Source organism: Panulirus ornatus, chromosome 1 (genome assembly GCF_036320965.1).
Source record: "Panulirus ornatus isolate Po-2019 chromosome 1, ASM3632096v1, whole genome shotgun sequence".
NCBI classification, from domain to species: domain Eukaryota; kingdom Metazoa; phylum Arthropoda; class Malacostraca; order Decapoda; family Palinuridae; genus Panulirus; species Panulirus ornatus.
Genome location: NC_092224.1, coordinates 69702216 through 69724193, shown reverse-complemented (window position 1 = coordinate 69724193; position 21978 = coordinate 69702216). Strand labels below are relative to the sequence as shown.

At 39.6% G+C, this 21978-nt stretch overlaps 1 protein-coding gene across 13 annotated transcripts in view; it reads right to left on the bottom strand.

Annotated features, from left to right (window-relative positions):
* Positions 1–21978, bottom strand: part of Asator (tau-tubulin kinase asator) — a 595476-nt gene that overhangs the window by 41213 nt on the left and 532285 nt on the right. For 11 of the 13 annotated variants that reach the window (XR_011712966.1, XM_071663284.1, XM_071663303.1 and 8 more), the window contains 2 exons: positions 19799–21409; positions 3883–3927 (listed from right to left, as the gene is read on the bottom strand). Coding sequence is in view for 12 of the 13 variants with exons in the window: in XM_071663284.1 (XP_071519385.1) it covers positions 3883–3927; positions 19799–21409 (1656 nt within the window). In the remaining variant the exon portion in view is untranslated. The remainder of the gene's footprint in view (positions 1–3882; positions 3928–19798; positions 21410–21978) is intronic. The other 2 variants (XM_071663275.1, XM_071663270.1) reach the window with 1 other exon arrangement.

The following is a 21978-nucleotide window of genomic DNA, read 5'->3' as shown; positions in this document are numbered from 1 at the left end:
CTTGTCACTACAACCCCACATAAGAGAAAAGTAAAGGAAATACACTTTGTTCTCAAATATTACAATAGTTTCCAAATATATAGGTAAGGAAATATTTGGGATGCTGTTCAGATCCTAAACAAGGATAAAACTATAATCTGCCTCTCAAGTTTGGCGACCATCTCTAATCAAAAGCATAATACAATAAGGTGAAAAGAAAGACATTAAAGAGGGTGCTAGAATTAGGAGAAAGTTAAAAGTTTTGGCTAGAAGCATTAGATCTGCCAACTATGAAACAGACAAGAGTGAGAAGTGATCTGATCACAACCTTTAAGTTTTTCAACCAGACTGATAATGCAGACAGTGAACAGCTCTTTGTGAGATGTAGGGATGAGAAAACCAGATAAACTAACATGAAATTACACAAGAAACCTATCAAAAAAGTAAAAGAGTGTTGGGGGAACAGAATGAAGTGACTGAGGCCATGGTTAATATAGAAGGCATTAATAAATTCAAGAAGCTGTATGATGAGAGAGAATGCCCAAGAGATGGAGCCACATACAGTAGAAACAAGTAATTGGTAATTACAAAAAGGTGATTCAATAAACACACAAAAAAGTATAAAAATGGTAAACCTCCCTCCTTGTATACTTGTATAGTACAAACAGGTAATTATAAATAAGTGATTACATAAACACACAAAAAGTATGAAAATGAAAGAAAAAGGATACTACTCTATGGGATGGAAAAAGCCAGTCTGGTAGCATATCTTGACAGCATGCAGCCTAGAGAAATTCAGGGCTGCTACAGGCTGGGGTTGAGTGGGTTGAACATATCAACTCTGTGGCAGTCACTAAGTGGCTGAAGGTGGGCCCAAAATGTGTGACCTGCGACTGTCTAAATGAGAGAATGGCAACACGTGGGGAAAGTCAGTGTTTTCCTCACCAGTAACACAAAGGGATCAGAGGGTCCTTACCCTGATTTTTCTAAAGGATGTCCCGGAGAATTTCTCATGCTCGCAGAACAAACCACAGAAGAGAAAAATAGGATTCAAAATCAGAGAAATTATTATCAAAAACAATTTTCTAAGAGGTATGGATTAGAATATATAATTTCATAGCCTGAACATGATGAATCTACAAGATATTATGCACTAATGATACTGAATAAGTATAATCTTTCCAACAGATGAAATATCACGATTTATACTATATGAATGAAGAGATAAATTGGACGGACCAGTCTAGTTACTATGTAACTGTTTTATGAGTGAAGGGTTATTGTCAATACAGTTGAAAGTATCTAACTTTAATCTCGAAAGTGGCCAGGAAACATGACTGACATTACAGACAAACATTGCAAACAGGGGTGGCATATAAATCCTTGGTAAAGTTGATAAAACAATTACTATGAGTAGAAATAAGAAATGCAGGAAATCTATATTAAGTAACCAGTATGGAATTTGGTAAAACAAGTTGTCTTAACATTCACTCAGTTCTTAAAAAGAGAGTACAGGATTATATGCAAGAGAATGAGAGAGCTGGGTGAATTGTTTTTATCAACCCTGCTAAGAAACTTTAGATACAATGGTTTACTATTTACCCGATCACTGTGGCTGGTACATATGTGATTTCTTAGAAGAATAAGGGTTCACAGCAGCTGGTACATATATAGGTTCTTACTCAAACAAAACTCCCAGGTGGGAGCTTAGCAGGCAAATACTGGTAACAGAAGACCTAACTGGAATCATTCATAATGTTGCCATATGGGCATTTTATTCAAATTGCATGAGTCAGTGTGCTTGATCATGGCAGATGGAGCAGTACAACAATTGAAGACTACTGTCATGCCATCCTGACTCTACTATCTATGATGATGTTCTTGCTGGATATAACTCATATCAAATAAGTGCAATAATAATAAAGTTGAATGTCCATTTCTTTAAAAAGAGACAGGCATCTTTTCTTCTGTGTAAAGATTCTTGACACTTCAAAAAATAAAACAAAGGATGACAAATAGACACTGGATGATATGTATGAGATACGGATTTTTGGATGGCAAATGCCTCATGACTGGTTTCTTCAACTCCTGCAAGTTACTCACTTTGTTGACAATAAACAACTTGCATGAGGAGGCAATAAGCTGCAGAACATCTGGTAAATTTTTGAACATATATGCACAAACTTCCAGATGAAGTTCATGCCTTTTCAAGATAAATGAACAGATGAGAGTTCAGTGCTGCTATACACTGCTACATATGTTCTCCTATGTGCAACACAGGGTTCAAATACATAAAATGAATCATAAGTATCTTGATCTTTAATCTTCACATAAATATCTTCATATTATGTAAAAACAATTATCCACATAAATCTTTTACTACACTTACACAATAAAAATCAAGATTAGAAACAAAATAAACTGCCGTTATATCGTGCATCTGGCAGTTATAGAGGGAGGGGGGGAGAGAGAGAGAGAGAGAGAGAGAGAGAGAGAGAGAGAGAGAGAGAGAGAGAGAGAGAGAGAGAGAGAGAGAGAGAGAGGGGGGGGGGGGGGGGGGGGGAGCGGCAGTGAATACAAATACATGTAAATGTTGGTGTACAGGCAGCTGAATCAAGCTGAGTTCTACATTGTTGCCTTCAGGGGAGATTATCCTATCCATTTTTCTTACTAAATATACATAATAATCTATCTCAGTTTTAGTTATTATTGCTACACAGGAGGGTAAGCCATAAAATTAACCGCCACAGTGAATGGGTTAAAAGAAGCAAAGTTTCATGCATGCATTAAAGGAAGGTGTGAAAGGTAACACAGTCCATTTGTAAGAGCACTGTAAGAGCATCATTGCATACATGTAAATGTTGATGGTGTATGGGCAGCTGAATCCAGCTGAGTTCTACACTGTTCCCTTCGGGGAAGATTATCCTATTCATTTCTATTACTAAATATACTTAATAATTCATCTCAAATTTTGTAATTGTTCCTACACAGGAGGGTAAGCCATAAAATTAACCAGCCACAGTGAATGGGTTAAAAGAAGCAAAGTTTCATGCATGCATGAAAGGAAGGTGTGAAACGTAACACAGTCCATTTGTAAGAGCACTTTTTCAGTGTGAGGAAAGTGATGAATGACATCCTTAAGGGGTCAGTCCTGTACCAGCTTTTATAATCAATTTATTCAAATGATCTATCTGGGTGAATGAAATTTCAATTAGATGCTCTTGCTGAGGGTTGATCAAATTAGAAATGATAGGGTGCAAGAGAGGTGTAGCAGCAAGAGCATGTTTGAGAGAGCTGAAGAGGTTTGCTGAAATGGCTTGAATACATAAGAGAGATGACTGAGGAAAGGATGACAAAGAGGGTATACATATGAGAAGTGGATAGGAAAAAAGTGGGAAATCTAGAATGTGGAAAGATGAAGTGAAACATGCTTTGAAGGTTCTGGGCCTGAACATGCAGGAGGGAGTGAGGTATGAAAGGAATAGAGTGAACTGAAGCACTCTGGTGTACAGTGGATGACATGCTGTCAGTAGGCAGAACTAATGCATATGAGGTGGTTGGGGGAAATCACAGAAAGGTCTGTGGGGTCTGGTTGTAGATGTGTGGCTCTGGTTTTGGTGCATTAAGCATGACAGCTAAGAGAGAATGCGAGTGAATTAGGCCATTTCTTCATTTGTTCCTGGTACTGCCTTGCTAAAGCAGAAAATGGTAAACATATGAAAAGTTTTTGCAGATGACATGAATCACATATATAATGAAAAAATTCTGGAGTGCTAAGTCTTGTAAAGAAATCTGGACTAGCAATAAAAATGGTGTTAGGAAATATGGCTTATGAATCCTGTACATAACAAATGAAGGACTTTACAGGTGGGAGAGGGATATAACATACAAAATTACACCTACTCATTGGGAGGAGTTGATTTAGAGGAATCCACTTGTGAAAAAGACCTGGGAACAGATATTACACCTGATTCATCACCTGGTAGGCATATTAACATCTAGTAAAAAACTTATTACCCAATGGCCAATATCAAGAGAGTCTTCTCATACAGGAATAAGAACATGCACATAACTGTTTAGTCAAATATTAAAGAAATACTAGAATAAGATACTAAAACTTAAAGTTTCCTTGTTTGATAATTCATAAAGATATGGGAAAAGCAGTAAAATTCTCTCAAGCGGGCACAGGAGCTGCATGAGATGACTCATAGAGGAAGACTAAGAGATATGGACTACCTACTTTGGAAAGAAGGATATATGATATAATCATCATAAATCTAATTTCAGTTCTGATAATGAAAATAAGAAAGTTTTTAAAAATAAACTAACTAGAGGCCACAAAAAAAATCCATGAAAATACATCAAAAGACAATTTTACAGAAGGATACTAACTGAGGATAGAAAAAATCTAACTAATAGAAGAATTAGCTGAAGTAAACACTGAGAAGTTTAACCCTCTAACATCCACAAAGTCTTTTCCCTTCATTAAACATTCATGAATTTTGTACCCTTATGGATGTTTTTATCCCTAGAGAATGAGAGATAAACAGAACTAAAAGCAAACTTAGTCTTGTAGTACCCATGGAGGGGTTACTGTTCCAATGTAAGTCTGAATGGGAAAAAATTGAAGGAAGTGAAGCCTTTTAGATATCTAGGAGTGGACTCAGCAGCAAATGGAATTATGGAAGAGGAAGTGAGTCATAGAGTCAGGTATGGGGAGAAGGTTCTATACATGCCTTCACCCTCTCAATCAATATCCTCCCATATAATTTGCCAGGAATACTTATGCCTCTGTAATTTGAACACTCACCTTTATCCCCTTTACCTTTGTACAATGGCACTATGCAAGCATTCCACCAATCCTCAGGCACTTCACTTATCAACTAATCAACAACACAGTCACCCTCTATTGTAATAAATTCCACTGTAATACCATCCAAACCAGCCGCCTTGCTTTCACTACCTCTTCTCTCTTCACCAGATCATTCTCCCTAACCCTCTTAGCACACCACACAGGGGAAAAATGGGATGCATTTAGGGAAGCAGTGATGGCTTGCACAAAAGATGCTTGTGGCATGAGAAAGGTGGGAGGTGGGTGGATTGGAAAGGGTAGTGAGTGTTGGGCGGATTAGAAAGGGTAGTGAGTGTTGGGCGGATTAGAAAGGGTAGTGAGTGGTGGGATGAAGAAGTAAGATTGTTAGTGAAAGAGAAGAGAGAGGCATTTGGACGATTTCTGGACGGAAGTAGTGCAAATGACTGGGAGATGTATACAAGAAAGAGGCAGGTCAAGAGGAAGGTGCAAGAGGTGAAAAAGAGGGCAGCAAATGAGAGTTGGGGTGAGAGAGTATCATTAAATTTTAGGGAGAATAAAAAGATGAGTTGGAAGGAGGTAAATAAAGCGCATAAGAAATGAGAACAAATTGGGAACATTGGTGAAAAGGGCTAATGGGAAGTTAATAACAAGTGGTGGTGATGTGAGAAGATGGAGTGAGTATTTTGAAGGTTTGTTAAATGTGTTCGATGATAGAGTGGCAGATATAGGGTGTTTTGGTTGAGGTGGTGTGCGAAGTGAGAGGGTCAGGGAGAATGGTTTGGTAAACAGAGAAGAGGTAATAAAAGCTTTGTGGAATATGAAAGCCGGCAAGGTGGCAGGTTTGGATGGTATTGCAGTTGAATTTATTAAAAAAGGGGATGACTGTATTGTTTAACTGATTGGTAAGGATAGTCAATATATGTATGGTTCATGGTGAAGTGCCTGAGGATTGGCAGAATGCATGCATAGTGCCACTGTACATAGGCAAAGGGGATAAAAGTGAGCATTCAAATTACAGAGGTATAAGTTTGTTGAGTATTCCTAGAAAATTATATAGGAGGGTACTGACTGAGAGGGTAAAAGCATGTACGGAGCATCAGATTGGAGAAGAGCAAAGAGGTTTCAGAAGTAGTAGAGGATGTGTGGATCAGGTTTTTGCTTTAAACAATGTATGTGAGAAATACTTAGAAAAACTGATGGATTTATATGTAGCATTTATGGATCTGGAGAAGGCATATGATATAGTAGATAGAGATGCTTTGTGGAAGGTATTAAGAGCATATGGTGTGGGAGGTAAGTTGCTAGAAGCAGTGAAAAGTTTTTATCAAGGATGTAAGACATGTGTACGAGCAGGAAGAGAGGACAATGATTGGTTCCTAGTGAATGTCGGTTTGCAGCCGGGGTGCATAATGTCTCCATGGTTGTTTAATTTGTTTATGGATGGGGTTGTTAGGGAGGTGAATGCAAGAGTTTTGGAGAGAGGGGCAAATATGCAGTCTGTTGTGGATGAGAGGGTTTGGGAAGTAAGTCAATTGTTGTTCGCTGATGATACAGCACTGGTGGCTGATTCAGGTGAGAAACTGCAGAAGTTGGTGACTGAGTTTGGTGGAGTGTGTGAAAGAAGAAAGCAGAGAATAAATGTAAATAAGAGCAAGGTTATTAGGTACAGTAGGGTTGAGGGACAAGTCAATTAGGAGTTAAGTTTGAATGGAGAAAAACTGGAGGAAGTGAAGTGTTTTAGATATCTGGGAGTGGGTTTGGCAGCAGATGGAACCATGGAGGCGGAAGTGAGTCACAGGGTGGGTGAGGGGGCGAAAGTTCTGGGAGCGTTGAAATTGTGTGGAAGTCGAGAACGTTATCTTAGAAAGCAAAAATGAGTATGTTTGAAGGAATAGTGGTTCCAACAATGTTATATGGTTGCGAGGCGTGGGCTATAGATAGAGTTGTGCATAGGAGGGTGGATGTGCTGGAAATGAGATGTTTGAGGACAATATGTGGTGTGAGGTGGTTTGATCGAGTAAGTAATGAGAGTGTAAGAGAGATGCATGGTAATAAAAAGAGTGTGGTTGAGAGAGCAGAAGAGGGTGTTTTGAAATGGTTTGGTCACATGGAGAGAATGAGTGAGGAAAGATTGACAAAGAGGATACATGTGTCAGAGGTGGAGGGAACAAGGAGAAGTGGGAGACCAAATTGGAGGTGGAAAGATGGAGTGAAAAAGATTTTGAGTGATCGGGGCCTGAACATGCAGGAGGGTGAAAGGTGTGCAAGGAAGAGGGTGAATAGGAACGATGTGGTATACCAGGGTCGACATGCTGTCAATGGATTGAACCAGGGAATGTGCAGTGTCTGGGGTAATTCATGGAAAGTTTTGTGGGGCCTGAATGTGGAAAGGGAGCTGTGGTTTCAGTGCATTATACATGACAGCTAGAGACTGAGTGTGAACGAATGTGGCCTTTGTTGTCTTCTCCTAGTGCTACCTCGTGCACATGTGGGGGGAGGGGGCTGTCATTTCATGTGTGGCTGGGTGGCGATGGGAATGAATAAGGGCAGTCAGTATGAATTATGTACATGTGTATATATGTATATGTCTGTGTGTGTATATGTATGGATACGCTGAGATGTATAGGTATGTATATGTGCGTGTGTGGATGTGTATGTATTTACATGTGTATGTGAGAAGGTTGGGCCTTTTCTTCGCCTGTTTCCTTGCACTACCTTGCTAACGTGGGAGACAGCGACAAAGTATAATAAATAAATAAAGTATACTATCCCTGGGGATTGGGAAGAAACAATACTTCCCACATATTCCCTGCGTGTCGCAGAAGGCAACTAAAAGGGGAGGGAGCTGGGGGCTGGAAATCCTCCCCTCCAGTTTTTACTTTTCTAAAAGAAGGAACAGAGAAGGGGGCCAAGTGAAGAATTTCCCTTCTAGACTCAGTCCTCTTTTCTTAACGCTACCTCGCTAATGCGGGAAATGAAGAATATGCAAGAAAAAATATATATATGTTGGCACATGATGCAGAATCAATAAAAACTGCACACTTTCCTTCCCCAGTGTGTCTGCATGGTAGCTTAGAATGATTGTCCTGTGGTAGCATACATCACCTATAAGTGTTCTCCTTCCCTACTCCTACCCAGAAAGTAGCTCTGAAACTATGACAAGAATTCTCAATGTAAAGATCTTCATCTGCAGATGTTGGTCATATGGCAAAGCTCTTGGGTTTTGAATGTTAAGGAGTTGTAAGTTTGTCTGATATAATGGCAAAATTGTGATATTCTTTCAATATAAGTGCAAATACATAAAAACTCGTATATAAACAAAAAACATAAGAAAAAATATACAAATAAAACACATGCAACTCTTCGAATGCATTCAGAGCTTCCCGAACTAAAATGTCAAAATGAACATACTTGACTCTAAGGGGAAGATGCATCATCAACATCAGATCTCACAATCACAAAAAGGATGACTGAAATAAGCAAGGCGAGGAAACAGAGAACATAAGAGCATCAAAAATTTCAAGACACTGTAAGACAGAAAGGTTAAAGAGATGGAGTCCCATGAGTGTAGAACTCCTTCTTTGAATGCACAAATAGGTAATCAGAAACTGGAAATTACACATACACACCATCACAAAACATCTGACACTGTACTGCAAGGAAGGCTAGTTAAGAAGCTGGAATCCTCTGATGTGTATAAGTTTATCTAGGTGGAAGGGAGCAAATGACATATGTCATAGGCGCCTTTTCAAAATAGGGGAAGCCTCCTGTGGAGAGCTGCAGGGTTCTATTCTAAGGCCATTACGCCTCCTTGATCTAAGTGAATGACTTGCCAAAAGGTGTGGACTCCTACCTGAATACATCTGTGGATAATGCAATAGTCACGTGAGGAGCAAAAATCAGGGAGGACTGCATCATCTTGTTAGGGGACTTTGACTGGGTTCAAAGTGGGTCTAATACAAGGTTGGTAAAGTTCAAACAGAGTAAATGTAAAGTAATGAGATTGAATCACAATGAAAGAGGGTCTCAATCTATTCATCATTTAGAAGGAAGTATGCTACAGAAATCTGTGTGTGAGAAACATGATTCTTAACATCAATGCTAACCTCTTGCCAGAGACCCACATTTTGAGAATAGTTAGGGAGACCAATTGTCTGATAGCAAATATGAGAATCTCATTTGTCTCCAACTGTCTGCTAGCAAATACGAGAATTTCATTTTAGTTCAGGGTTAAAGAAATGTTCAGTGAGGTGTTTACATCCTAAAAAGGCCAAAATTAAAGTATGCTTCTAATGTTTGATCAAGGCACCTAAAGAAGCCCAAAGAACTATTTGAGAAGGTCCAGAGAAGAGCTAAAAAGAAGGCTAAAGGCCTTGAATTTGCCCACCTTCAGAAGAGAGAAGAGTGAGGAGTGATCTGATCATATCCTTTCAGTTTTCAAAACACTGCTGATGGAGACAGTGAACAGTTCATTTAAATATGTTGACATAAAACTCATTTCATTTCATGTTATTACCTCTATAACAGGGATAATAGTATGAAATTAAGTGAGAAATGCATCAAAAAATGTGAGGAAGTACTTTTACTTTATAGTTGTGGATAAATGGAACAACTTAAATGAAGACATGGTAAATGCAGACAGCATACAAAAATTTGAAAAGCAATTTGATAATGTTCACGAGATGGGATCCCACCAGAGTACAGCTCCCTTCCCATAAACTATAAATGGGTTAATTACACACTTACACACACATATATAAGCAAATACATGAAGGTATTATTTCTTAAAATGGATTCTGAAGAATTTTCTGTAGCAATACTAATTTCAAATGGGCAGATACATCATTGACATTTTCCTAATATTTCCATACATCAGCTTCTAGGTAAAAAAGAAAATCGTAGTGCCATTCTTGGGAAAAGCAACCATGCACTTCACAAGTCTGAGAACATGGATATAAAGAAAATAACTATGGAAGTAGGGAGGAACCAAAAGACAAGAGGAGATACAAAGGAGTTAATCTAATTATGCTGAATACCTTTTAGGATCATTAGGATCATTTAGGATGCAAAAGCCATGGTCGGAGTATGAAAAATATATTTCATGACCTGTGAAGCCTAAAGTGAGGGAGTAAGCAGAAGGGCACTAATAACTTAAGATGAAATGAACAGAAAAATAAAGAGAGAAAAGGTCTTATTAATTCTAAAAGGTATGGATGGTCCAGTCATACTATGGAGAAGATATTGATTGTTAACTGAATTTGGGAGGTGTAAGCACAGTACAGAATATCGAAGAGAGAGCAGATGAATTTTACAACAACACAGCAAACATGGAAACTGGAAATCCTAAACTGTTCCATAAAATTATCAGGAGTAAACTCTCAGTAAACAAACAAATAACAGATTTAAGAACTCTGAGGAAAGGACTGATGAAATAGAGGAAGGCATGTGTAAGGAGCTGAATGCTAAATCCAAAAGTCTTTAAAGATGAGAACTTGTTAACTCATTATTCAGTGATAATATCAGGAAAAGATGATAAAAAGTACCGAAATCATCACTTAAGATGTAAGTAAACTTGTGCATGATCCTGACCCTAAAAAGGTGCATGGTCTTAATGGCATCTTACTCTAGATACTAAAATGAAGTACAGAATGTAAGAATGGCTGGAAGCTCATTGGAAAGAAACTGTACCAAGGAATTGCAGTAGACCAAATCATATGTCTATTTTCAGAAATGATAGAGAAATCACACTGAACTACATGCAAGTATTACGAATAAACACAGCCTGTTCTTTTCACAAATAGGTGATTTGGAAACATTTGCAGAGGTGAAAATATGATTCATTTACTGTGGGCCCCAACTTTTGTCCTACCATTTTTATGCAGGTCATGACTCACATCCACTCTTAGTATTTTAAACCTAGCACTTTTACAAATGTACCAATTTATTTAGCAAGATAAAAGAAAGCTGCCACAGTCTGTGAGCCTCACCCATATAAGAGAAAACAAAGGGCCTAGGGGTAAGTCAGCCTCTATTTGTTCGAGTAATGAGTATGATGCCACACTCTCAGAGCAGGGGAGTAAATTCCATGAGAGATTACACAGAGTTTTCATCCAAAACTTCAAGCAAAGCAGATATTTACTGATTGGCTGATGTCATACTCCTTGTGATGCCTTATGGTGGTGGCATAAAGAAGTGCATTTAAATAATTTCAATACTTCCAATCTAAAAGAAGTACTCTGTTCACTGCTACAGCAAATGTAAAATCATTTTTTTGTTATGTTTTCCCAAACTACACTGGGGACACACTGTTTTACTGTCCCCAAAGAAAGGGTTATGTTTGAAGAAGGGTTGAGGAGGAGAAGGAGGAGGAGAAGGTCAAGTATTATGAATCTTCTAGACTTTTTTTACAATTACAATCTAATTTAGTCTTAACCTGAAATAACCACTCACTACCTAAAAACATTCATGTATACTGAAATGACAATACATCAAGAATTTGACCCTGAAAATGTACTGTACCAGCATTAATGTCTACAATTTGGGAAATATTCAATGATAGTCATACAAATAATTCTATCATTCTAATGCTATCTCACTGCCTCTTTCTAAGCATAACCTGCCCATTTAGAGTAACTAACGTTAATGTTGTCATCAGAAACCACATCTTATCTACAAATGTGGTCAAGTGACCCATCTCTGACAAGTTACACAAAAAGCCCAGACTACTTCCCCAATTTCCTCAGCTTTTCAGAAAGACAACAACAATCATGCCTCAAATCCATCACAAGTAATAAACTGAAGGCTTACAAACGAAACAGTACCATTCAATTTTTGTGGATAGCCTCATATCATATGAATGGTGGTTGTTCAGTGAATTATAAAAGAATTTCGTGAATACCTATAATAAGTGTCATGGATATAGCTCCCAAAAAGTGCTTAGCAGGCAGAAGACCTTGCAAAAGCCTATCTTACTCTTGGAGCAGTAAAACCTATACAAGAAAAAAAATCAGCTTCAGTGGCTTGCTGCTATGTGGCCACTGATGGTCATGCCTCACAATCATACAACATATTTGGGACAACTATACCTTCAAACATACAGATTTTTGCCCTCCTATATAATGACATCTCTTTCTACATATTCCTTAATGGTCTAAGAACTTTTGCCCCCTTCTCCATCCTATGACTCACTTCTGCTTCCATGGTTCCATTCATTGCCATGTTCACTCCCATGTATCTAAAACACTTCACTTCTCCAGTTTTGACATTCAAACTCACACCCCAACTACCTGACCCTTTGCCTTGCTAACCTAATAATATTGCTTTTACTCACATTATCTCTCAACTTCTTTCTTTCATACACTCTACCAAACTTAGTTATCAACTTCTACCGTTTCTCATTCAAATCAGCTGCCAGTGCAGTGTCATCAGCAAACAACTGACTCACTTCCCAATCCCCTTCACCCTATAAGGACTGCATACTTGCCCCTCTTTTCAAGATCCTTATATCAACTTCTATGACCACCCCAACAATAAACAAATTAAACAGCCATGATGGCATCACATAACCCTGCTGCAGAACCTTCAAAAGGAACCACTCACTCTCCACTCTTCCCACTTGTGCATATCTTACACTCATGATAAAAACATCTCACTGCTTTTAGTAGCTTTCTTCTCATGCCATATATTTGCAAGTCCTTCCATAAGGCATCTCTATCAGTCCTATCATATGCTTTCTCCAGATCCATAAATGCCACCACCATATCCTTCTGTTTCCCTAAGTATTTCCCACGCAATTTTTTTTTTTCTTAGCAAACTCCTAATTCATATATCCTATACCACTCCTGAAACAACGATGTTCCTCCTCAATCTGATGCTCTGTACATATCTTCACCTACTCAATCACCACTCTCACATACAACTTATCAAGCACACTAAACAAACTTATACATCTGTAGCTTGTGCATTCACCTTTGTCCATATTGACTTTGAAAAATGGCACTATACAATCATCTTTACCCACATCAGTCTGGAGTTTACTTTCTTTCACTCTCACACATTCCCATAACTCTGGCTTCAACAATAGTGCTACCTTTCCTTAGCTTTTGCCTTCACACCAACTACAACTGACTTTATTCCTAAGACACTCCCAAACCCTTTTTCCCTTTACACATCAAGGGTTCTTTCCTCAACCATGTTACCTATCTCTCCTCTCTTCTCATCTTGGTTACATCCACATGCATTCCGACACCCTTGCCTTAGCGTTTGATAAGGATGAGCAATCCTCAATTGGCTCCTTCCATTCCATCTTTTAAAATTCTAAAATACAAGAAGGGGGTTTCCAGCCCCTAACTCCTACCCTCTTAGTTGCCTCCCATGACAATGGATTTTATTCTTTGTACAAAGGTTAAATATAGGTGACCCAGCAATTTGCCAACTTGGTGACAGAGTTGAGGTTAAGGAGTGAAGAGTGAAGGCCAAGTCATATTAGCCATTGAAACAGCTACAAAAAAAAAAAAAAAAATGTAAAAGAACTTAAAGAGAATAATCTATCCATCCATCTATCTATATCTTTGATTGATGCCTGTTCCTTTTGGAAACTCCCATCAAGGGGGTGGCAACAAAAAAGTCTCAATTTATCCCTGTCCTTAAATAACTCCCTTGCATACACCAGTCCTTCCATTCTTCCCCTATTTCTCTCCCTCCAGTACTCTTCCACTCTTGCTCTTACATCCTTTAATCATCCTATCATGCATGAGTTTGGTAAAGTGTGTGGAAGAAGAAAGTTGAGAGTAAATGTGAATAAGAGCAAGGTTATTAGGTACAGTAGGGGTGAGGGTCAAGTCAATTGGGAGGTGAGTTTGAATGGAGAAAAACTGGAGGAAGTGAAGTGTTTTAGATATCTGGGAGTGGATCTGTCAGCGGATGGAACCATGGAAGCGGAAGTGGATCATAGGGTGGGGGAGGGGGCGAAAATTTTGGGAGCCTTGAAAAATGTGTGGAAGTCGAGAACATTATCTCGGAAAGCAAAAATGGGTATGTTTGAGGGAATAGTGGTTCCAACAATGTTGTATGGTTGCGAGGCGTGGGCTATGGATAGAGATGTGCGCAGGAGGATGGATGTGCTGGAAATGAGATGTTTGAGGACAATGTGTGGTGTGAGGTGGTTTGATCGAGTAAGTAACGTAAGGGTAAGAGAGATGTGTGGAAATAAAAAGAGCGTGGTTGAGAGAGCAGAAGAGGGTGTTTTGAAATGGTTTGGGCACATGGAGAGAATGAGTGAGGAGAGATTGACCAAGAGGATATATGTGTCGGAGGTGGAGGGAACGAGGAGAAGAGGGAGACCAAATTGGAGGTGGAAAGATGGAGTGAAAAAGATTTTGTGTGATCGGGGCCTGAACATGCAGGAGGGTGAAAGGAGGGCAAGAAATAGAGTGAATTGGAGTCATGTGGTATACAGGGGTTGACGTGCTGTCAGTGGATTGAAGCAAGGCATGTGAAGTGTCTGGGGTAAACCATGGAAAGCTGTGTAGGTATGTATATTTGCGTGTGTGGACGTGTGTATGTACATGTGTATGGGGGGGGGGGTTGGGCCATTTCTTTCGTCTGTTTCCTTGCGCTACCTCGCAAACGCGGGAGACAGCGACAAAGTATAAAAAAAAAAAAAAAAAAAAAAAAAAAAAAAAAACATGCATTTTCCTCGTAAACTTCCCAGGGGTTCTTGCATTCTTTCCACATGACTAAACCACCTCAAAGTATTACATGCCACTCATTATACCATTCCACAATTCATTCAGTGCCAAACCACATCTCTCATCCCCAATGCCTGGCTTCTTGAATCTGTGACTCATTCCATGTCCATGTTTTGGTTGCACAGGTCAGGGTCAGGAGGACCATGCTATCCCTTAAACCTTTCTACACTTCCATACTTACACCTCTAGCCTTCATTATTCTGTTTAGGGTCCTAATGAGTATTCTACCCTATACTGCTCTCTCCTTTATCTCTCCTTCCTTATCTCCAAACTTACTCACGATAGCTCCCAAATACTTAAATATTGTCAAGTCTTTCAGTCTTTTATCTCCCATATCTATATCAAAGTTTCATACAACTTTTTCTCTCTCTCTATACAAAACCTCTGCTTTCGCCATTTTTCAAACATCATTATTTTACTTTTACTTGCATTTATCATCCATCGCCTATACTTATACACATCATAACACACTTACAACCTCCTCTTCACTCTCAGCAAACAACACAGCATCATCTGTAAACAGACTGGTCACTAGCCACTATACCTCTCACAACACACTTCATATCTACACTTCTTTTCCCTTATTTTGCTTTCATCTTTCTCACCACTACATCTGTAAATATGTTAAATAGCCACAGTACATCACACAGCCCTGCCTCACACCCACATGTACATCAAAACTTTCATTCAATTCTCCATCCACTCTCACACATGCATTTGCTCCTCTATAGATGGCTTTCACACCATATGATAGTTGTCCCCTTACCCTGTATAATCTTAATACATTCCATAAAGCATTCTACTCAGCTCTGTCAAATGCTTTCTCCAAATATATAAAAGCTGCATACACCTTCTTACCTTCCAGAAGATACTTTTTCACTATTATTCTCACCTCTAAAATCTGATCCACACAGCTAAATTTCACATAACCCCCTTGCTCCTCACATATTCAGCATTCAGTCATTTCCATCACTTTATCAATCAACACTCTTGCATACACTTTTCCTGGTGTACATAACAAACATTCCCCTAAGATATCTACATACATCGTTTACATAACAGACCAGTATTAGCTTTCACCCACACTTCAGGAACAGCCTTCTGCTTCTATACTAAATCACATATCAAAGCATCCAGTCTATCACACTTTCTCTTCAATATTTCACCAGTTCAGCAAGAATTTCATCCCCTCTAGGTGCCTTTCCTACCTTTAATCCCATTACTGATCTTTTGGTATACCTCCCTTCCTGCTAAAGGCTCCTGCACCTGTATCCTTTTCCTTCCATCCTCCATTACTCTGCATGTAACAACTACTGTCTGACCTTCTCCCACATTCATCATTTCTTCAAAATACTTTTTCTATCTTCCTTTCACTTCCTTTTGAATAAGCAACTCCCCTTCCTTACTTCTCACATTCAGATTTCCACTATCACAACAACCTCTTTCCTTTTTTTATCTCTTCCAGTATAATTTCTAATTTTGCTCAAAATTTCATCCAGCTTTCTTCCAAAATCTTGATCTACTCCTCTTTCTTTGCTTTCCTTTATCAGCCCCTCAACATTCTTTTTCTACAAATATGGTACATGGCCACTGCTTGATTTCAACGCACAGCTGACCTCGGGTACATGAACAGTGTCAGAATATGCGAGAAAGATGATTCCTTTTACACGAATGGCTTCTGTGTCCCCTCTCCCTGGTCTACTGCAGGAGAATATTGAAGATGGAGAAAGTTAAGTGTTGACATTGTTTCCTGAGCGACTGATAATACATTTGGGGCGACAAAGGCTCACAATGGACCATCACATGTAATGCTGCGTTACTTTAGCCCTTCCATGAACTTTATCTCCGTAAGTAATGTTATATCGAATTGAAAAGAGAAAGATTTCTCGAGGCACGAGAAAATCATAGATAGAATTCAAACATTATCTCCGAAATGTCAGAGACTTTTTCACGCACGAAGGGATAGCAAGTGTGTGATTTTCAAATCCATAACGCTGGGGACCAGTCGATTAAGACAAGGTCAAAGGCGGGGGTTACTTGGTGGGCCAAAGGACCTAACCTAACCTTACATTGGAACCACGTTTGCCCATACACGACACAGCTCGCATGTTTTCTCACATGTATGACGGAGGTGAGTGAAGCTCACTACCCGTGTTACCACGGTGCCTCCCAAAGAAAAAGTTTCATTTTCATATCACTGTTGGCAAGTATATTGAGTCAATACATTGCTGACTTACCAAAACAATAGCAAAACATTAGACGCACATTCGCATGTCAGGACTTACCGGGAGCGGCCAGCAAAGGAGGAGACTTGAGCCAAGTTTGGATACGGTGAGTCAGCTGCCAGGAAGCCATTAGTATCACTTAGCTGTCGGGAGGTTTGTCAGTCAGGTGGGTGACATCAGCCCTTAGCGTCAGCGTGTGTACCCTGTACATAGCAATGAGAGACCTGACAACGCTTGTATCGCCATTACCTGCTAAAAACGAGCGGAGCCGCTAACCGGGATACCAATATGCCGGCCTTGTCCAAGACTGTTGCACACCTTCCCTCTTCCTCTTTAGCAAACATTTGACCAAGCATTGTTTCTCGCTGTTACAGGCTGCGTCTCCGGAGAACACTCTTTAGTATCTCAAAAGTAATGGGGTTTATCATCTTGCCAGATGATGTTATAAGTTTTTTATATCTTTTTATATACATCCAAGGATGCAGGAAGCAGGGATTATAAGTGGCAGTACAAGACACGTGCGTGTTCATGGAAACATTTAGTTTCTCTGGAGTGTGAGCGCTGTTACCTCTACAACGAACACCTGAAGTTGTACGGAGTGAGTTCCAGCGTCGTCGCTGTCAACACAAATTACGAACACGAGGACTTTAGGCATACAGCAGCTGGCCAGGCAAGTACTACAGTCTTGACTTCGGCGTCTTAAGTGTATGCCGGAACCATCTTACACCCTACGTGTCAGGACTGCTGGTCTTACTTTCTGTCTCATTAAATCTGAGCCACAGATCACCAGGAACCATACACCCATCATTTTTTTTTTTTTTTTTGGCTTCTAGTCCATACTTCATCATTTTTAGTACTGAAGTCATGTTTTCTCAACAGTTCTTAAAAGAGCAGGTTATCTCCTTCCTCAAGAGCTCTGCAGACTACTCTAGTCTTTTTCCTCTCTTCTTAAGGCTTGGCCCGTACAAGGACTTTCGTTCGTGTCTAGAGCCTTTCATATAAATCATAAAAGCAAAAACAAATACATCATTCATAGTCGCAACTCTCAGACACAAGTTTCTCAACTGGACCCTTAAGTTGTTGAAAGTTTTTTCTGTCATTCGACTTTTCTCCCTGTAGATTTTACCGGCAAATATCAGCTCAATGCCATGTATCAACTTGCGTAAATTAATGAATTATCTACGTGGTTTCGTGCTATAGCAAATACTGCAGCTAGTGACAGGGGAAGCCGGGGGCTGTTACTACCTGGCGAATGCTATCACTGCCTTATCCGTTCGTACTTTAAACTCCCAACAATTGACAGGTGTATGCAAACTCTTGGTACTTCACGCCATACGAGCAAACACAAGTGGAACATTGATATGCGTCTGCAGTTCCTGCTGGCAGTTGAATCAGAGTCCAGCGCGGCACACCAACTACGAATAACCCAGTGGTCCCTTCCAACTGCAGTTCCACCACTTACTGCCACCCTGTTTGTAAATTTACAGTTATCCACACCAGTTTATATAATATATATATATATATATATATATATATATATATATATATATATATATATATATATATCATCCCTGGGGATAGGTGAGAAAGAATACTTCCCACGTATTCCCTGCGTGTCGTAGAAGGCGACCAAAAGGGGAGCGGGGGGGCTGGAAATCCTCCCCCCTTTTTTTTTTTTTTTCTAATTTTCCAAAAGAAGGAACAGAGAAGGGGGCCAGGTGAGGATATTCCCTCTAAGACCCAGTCCTCTGTTCTTAACTCTACCTCGCTAATGCGGGAAATGGCGAATAGTATGAAAAAAAATGAAAGAAATGAAGGATAATTGGGGTAAAGAAAGATGGCCAACAACGGTAGACAAATAGTATTAGTGATCAATATATTCAAAAAGTGAAGAAACTATTAAACAGGATCTTAAGCCTTAAAAAAAGTAAAGAGGTGGGCTAAAAAGTAAGCTGCTATGTTGAGATGACCAAATATTGTTACAGAAAAACAAGAGATAGAATGACATGATGATATCAGGATAAGAAAATGACCACATTCATTCTAGGGTTTAGGGAGTAACAAATGAAGAAAATAGGATATGAGAAATAACAAAGATAATACAAAAGACATGGGAATGGCCACAGAAATTCAAAAGACAAGAAATGGAAAACAACTGTAACCAGAAGGATAGTGTTACAATTCTAACTTTCATATCTCTCCTGGTGAAAGCTTTGATAAACTTATGATTTACCTGTTTATTTGCTGCCTTAACACGACTAGGCTACTCAAGATGTTATAGTCAACAATAAAGATCTGGCTGGTAACAAAAATAAGGGGAAGAACAAGAAATTAAGATATAGCCAAAAGAGCTGGTAATTAGACAGGACTGATAATTTCTTGATATATATGCAGAAAATCTAAAAAGAATAGAAAAGCCAAGATAAAGATAATTAAAAAGTGTAGAAAGACATCAGAATAACTAACTGATGTGATGAAAGAGAACATACATATATTGAAAAAGATGGCTGATTAACATAGAGGAGCAAACTTAATCTAAAGAGAAATCTCGAGATACTAAATGTACAACAAATGACTAGTTATGTAAACAAGTTTCAGGTTATGCTGTGATCCAGTGTCGAAGTACATTACTAGAAGAGTAAGAAATACACTGACTATGATTAATATACTCGGGAATTTTTTTTGTAAAAACAAGACTGAAGAAGACAGTACAATGTTCTATATTAGTTCATTAGCTAGCATTATAATGTCAATAATGTGAAGCTGTGAAAGAGCATGTACAACTGAAAACATTGATTTTTATAGTAACTTTTCATGAAGTCTGTCCTTCTTATCAATTAAAAGTGAAGTATATCATTTACTCAGTAGCCTGAAGATATGAGCTAATGTTTACATCTGAAAAACAGTCAACATTGTTGTTAATGTTTTAAGACCTCAGAAATTTTACTATATCTAAATCAATATGAATCTAATCAACAGCACTTGATGTAGGAACATTTTTACCACAGCTTAAAGATTAAAATGTTTCTTACCTTTGGCGGTTCCTGGACTGTAAGAGAGCGGGAGGTGGTGGGTTCACATCAGACATTGGTCGAGTGCGGCGTCGCTGAAAACGCAGATTGAGCTGTGCTTCATCAGTTACATATTTATCTACACCTTGTCGCCGTCTACGTAATGCAGGTGTAAGGTCAGCAAGATCTTCACTGTGGTCTTCTTGGCTGGCTGAGTGCTGATATTCACAAGAGGCCACTGATCCTCGTTCACGACCCGATCGATGCTCTGACACACCACTACGTGTACTTCCAGAGTCTTCTTCATTGCCTGGTGATGTTACCTTCTCAGCTAAAGCAACAGAAATTCTACGTGCTGCCTCAGCACGCTCTACTTCGGAATAGCGCGGACTTCTGCCTCCAGATGGTGTATTAAGGCTGCCATCAGGCTCTCCATCTTTGGCAGTGCGAGCCCACAATGGAACAGGAATGCGACTTTTTTGAGAAGAATCTTCTTGTGCAGCAGGCGACCTCTTTGAGCCATTTCCCCGCTGCCGATCAGGTGACAGGGAAGACCGAGGCTGTAGGTCAGTAGGTCGCGGTGTATTAGTTTTGGAAGACTCCTCAGATCCTTCTTCTAGCAGATCCTCGCAGGAGCGACGATGACGGGATGATCGGCTGCGACGGCCACCACTCTCACTGTGTGGTGGTGTTCCCCTTGGTGAAACCGATGGTGTTACCGTTCGTGACCTGTTAATCATTGTTGATACTTGGAAGGCTGCAGACAAATCATGTAAATTAATAACAGATATCTTTCTTGCATCATCAGCATCATGCTTTTCTTCTAGAACAAATTCCAGAGACTTTCTTCTGTCAGATAAGAGGGATTTTTCTTCTTCACAGATGGTATCTTGACGTATTCTTGCTTCAGTCTCCCTCTGACCCATGACTGTTTCATACCGTGATGAATCTGGAGGCGGTGCACCCATAACAGTTTCGTATCGTGAGGTCTCCTGAACAGTAGTAATTACAGTATGGTCATGTAAAGCAGATTCATAACGGCTGGTATCAGGTGGATGGGCTGCAGATTCATAACGAGTAGATTCAGCATCACGGTCTTTATGATCTTCTAAGACTACTGGCAAGACTATAACTCCCAATCGCCGTCGTGTATCATCTTTTTTACTAGTTCGCACATCACCCTTATCCTTGGCTGGTACATCTGAAGTTTCACTACTTTTGTGACCTTCATCCTCTTGTTCATTTCTGGGTGAGCTGCTCTTACTATGGGTTTTCATACCAGGTTGAATGGAAGGTTGTTGTGACAAGTCATCTGGTGGTGGGGCATCATAATAAATAGAACGCTCTTCAGGATGTGTAACTGGGCTAGATTGGAGGGAAGTAGATTTATTTGTAGTTCCAGGAGGCATGTCTAACATGGATGGTGGTGGTGGATTTTCAGCCCCAGCATTAAAAGCAGCTGGTGCAGGCACTACAGTAGAGAGTTCTTGTCGTAAAACACGGGTCTGGCTAGCTACGACAGTAGTGGGGCCTGATGGTTCAGAAAACTTTTTGTCCTTGTCAAGTACCCGGAATTCAATCTTGCCACCAACCACAGCATCATCCTCTACACCATCTTCTGCTTCACAAACACTGGAAGTACATATATCTTGTTAATCACATATATTTTACTGATAAAAACTAAATACATGTATTCATACATAAATTTTTCACAAAAATGTTCACCATTTCCTGTACTAGCAAGGTATTGCCAGGAACAGATGAGGATATTGCTCATTCTTTCTCATCTACTCTCTTGCTGTGATGTATAATGCACCAAACCCACAATTATGTCCCACAGACCTTTACATGGTCTCCATCAACCAATCAAATGCACTTGTTCAGCCTAATGACAGCAGGAATCACCTGTAAACCACATCACTCCAGTTTGCTATGTTCCTTGGACACCTCGCACCCTCATGCATGTGCAGGCCCAGAGCCTTCAAAGCATGTTTCACTCCATCCTTCCACCTCCTCCTTGGTTTCCTCTTTTCTTTGTTCCTTCCATTTTTGACATGTATATCCTCCTGGTCATCCTCTCTATACTCCTTCTCTCCATATGTCCAAACCATTTCAGCACAGCCTCTTTAAGTCTCTCACATGTATTCATCTTACAACACCTCTCTCTCTCTCTCTCACTTTATGTTTTCTTATTCTACGAA